This window comes from Peromyscus californicus, unplaced genomic scaffold, assembly GCF_007827085.1.
Source record: "Peromyscus californicus insignis strain IS unplaced genomic scaffold, ASM782708v3 Scaffold_2__1_contigs__length_46816999, whole genome shotgun sequence".
Lineage (NCBI taxonomy): Eukaryota > Metazoa > Chordata > Mammalia > Rodentia > Cricetidae > Peromyscus > Peromyscus californicus.
Genome location: NW_026294540.1, coordinates 19,985,778 through 19,988,430, shown reverse-complemented (window position 1 = coordinate 19,988,430; position 2,653 = coordinate 19,985,778). Strand labels below are relative to the sequence as shown.

At 45.1% G+C, this 2,653-nt stretch overlaps 1 protein-coding gene across 1 annotated transcript in view; it reads left to right on the top strand.

Moving 5' to 3' along the window:
* The first annotated feature begins 843 nt into the window (after positions 1–843).
* Septin14 (septin 14) overlaps positions 844–2,653 on the top strand; it is a 21,132-nt gene continuing 19,322 nt past the window's right edge. The window contains exon 1 of the mRNA XM_052754946.1: positions 844–864. Within this exon, the coding sequence (XP_052610906.1) occupies positions 844–864 (21 nt within the window). The remainder of the gene's footprint in view (positions 865–2,653) is intronic.

Sequence of the window (2,653 nt, the reverse complement as noted above, 5' to 3'; positions counted from 1 at the left end):
TTTCAATGTAAACAATGGTTTCAACAATTGTTAACATGTTTCTTGACTCCGTTGATCTGTTTTTTTTTTTTTTTTTGGTGCAAAAACATTATTCTCATTTAAAAGCAAAGGAGACGAAATCAAACTTTAAAGTCTCCCTGGAGGTGTTATTAGTTTGGTATCACCGTAGCAAGGTACTTCACGGTGAAAGATGTAGAGATGCACTCACTGTTGTCCATTATTTGTATTGTTCCCACACACACCCCCCCCGCCCCCCTCCTCAGATGGGAAAGCTAAGGAAGGGTAGGAGGCCCTGTTACAGAAGTTCAGGATCTGCCTCCCTGACAGCTACCTACGGTGGCCTCAGGGTCCCTAAGACCAGGGGATTCTAGTCAACCAGTCTCCTGTCATAGGAACAGCGGGAAGAGATTTTCTCCCATTCCGTAGTTTGTTTCTTCATTGTCAATCATTTCCTTTGCTGTGCAGAAGGCTTCTAATTTATTGCAGTCCTACCCATCAATCCGTCTTCCACAGTTCTGGTATTCTGGGACTTAATTCGTAAGTTGGGGGGGGGGGGGGGGGGAAGGACTTGCAGCTTCTCTTTCCTGATTCTCCCAGCTGGCTTTTGGAGCTGCCGGTCTTAAAGGGACACATGCCTCTTTTACTTTATGTGTCACAGACCAATTTCCCACTGCAAGATGTTCTCAGTGGGTTCATATCAGATGTTTTCCATCAAGGGCAAACTGGGTCTCAAGGTTGATGCCTGCTGGGTCTCAGTGTAATACTGCTGAGTGTTCCCAGTGACAAAAAAAAAAAATCAGGAGTCGTCGACTCTTAGAGAAGCAAGTTCAGGATCTTCCCAAGATGGTTCCCCATTACGTCACTGTAAGTATGGTTTTGGAGAACACACAACCTCCCGAGAGCCAGATTTCTGTGGAGATCCCACAATCACTGTGTGCTGAAGTACATTTCAGCACAGCATCACTCCTGTGCTGGGTTCGCTCAGGCGCGCTCTCATCTCTGACCATGTTCTCTGCTGTGTGGCTGCGTAATCAGTTCTGGGGAGCCCGATGTCCCGCTGTCTAAGGTCTCTTGAGCTTCCCCAAGCTTGTCTGAACTTTTTTGGCTGTTCTCCAGTTGTTTTGGTTTCACCTGCAGGAGAAACTGGCGAGTGCCGAGTGCTGCAATCTGCCATCTTGGATCTATCTATCTAAACGTCCTTTTGCATTTCTTCGGGGTCTGTTGTAATGCATCCCTTTTCATCTTCGATTTTAGTCTTCCCTTATTTTTCTTAGTTTAGCTAAAACACATACCAGATAAGTAAACTAAAACATTTTTAACTTCTTTGTCAGGCATTTCTTCAGTACCATTTTCTTTAATAACAGTTGCTAGAGAGTTACTGTGTTCTTTTGAAACTCCCAGGTTATTTAAAAAAATATTTCCTTTTTTTTTTTTTTTTTTTTTTTTTTTGAGATAGGGTTTCTCTGTATAACAGTCCTGGCCATCTTGGAACTCACTTTATTTGACTAGGCTGTCCTTGAACTCAGAGATCTGCCTGCCTTTTCCTCCCTAAGGGTGTTTGCCATCACTACCTGCCCCCCCTTTCTCTCTCTCTCTCTCTCTCTCCTCTCTCTCTCTCTCTCTCTCTCTTTCTTTCTTTCGTCAGGGTTTCTCTACACAACCCTGGATGTCCTGGAACTCACTCTGTAGACCAGGCTGGCCTTAAACCCATAGAGATCCCCCTGCCTCTGCCTCCTGATGCTGGGATTAAAAGTGTGTGCTACAATGCCTGGCCTGTTCCACTTTCAGCAATTGGGCTCTTGTCCCATAGTATGGTACCTGAGGTTGGGCACCGTTGGTGAAGACAGCCTCTTGGTTATCATGGCTGTTTCTAAGCTGGTTTATGCCTTCAAGGACCTTCACAGTCTTAGGGGTGCACCAGGGCCCACATGTCAGATGGCAGCGTTGCAGCCCAAAAGATGAGTCCATCCCACTGGGCCATGTCACAGAGTGTTATTCAGCCATGAAGAAAATTGTATCACAGATTGTCTCATGGGAAGAAACTAAATAGCCTAGAAACAGAAAATGAGAAGTGTAGTTGGAAGTTTTCCTGTGTCCCACCTGGCCCATGGTCAGGACAAATCTCTCACCCACAGTCCTGCAGCCTTTTGTAAAATAATCATTCAGAGGCTTGATATTATTTATAACTCCTTGGTCATTAGCTCAGGCTTATTACTGACTAGCTCTTACACTTAAATTAACCTATAATTCTTATCTATGTTTAGCCATGTGGCTTGGTACCTTTTCTCAGTTCTGCCTTGTCATCTTGCTTCCTCTGTGTCTGGCAGCAACTCCTGACTCAGCCTTCCTCTTCCCAGAATTCTCCTCTTCTGCTTACTCTGCCTATACTTCCTGCCTGGCTACTGGCCAATCAGTGGTTTATTTATCAACCAATCAGAGCAACACATATTCACAGCATACAGAATGACATCCCACAGCACAGAGTATTATTCAGCCACGAAGAAAAATGTTCCCAGCACTCGGGAGGCAGAGGCAGGCGGATCTCTGTGAGTTCGAGGCCAGCCCTGGGCTACCAAGTGAGTTCCAGGAGAGGCGCAAAGCTACACAGAGAAACCCTGTCTCAAAAAACCAAAAAAAAAAAAAAAAAAATGTA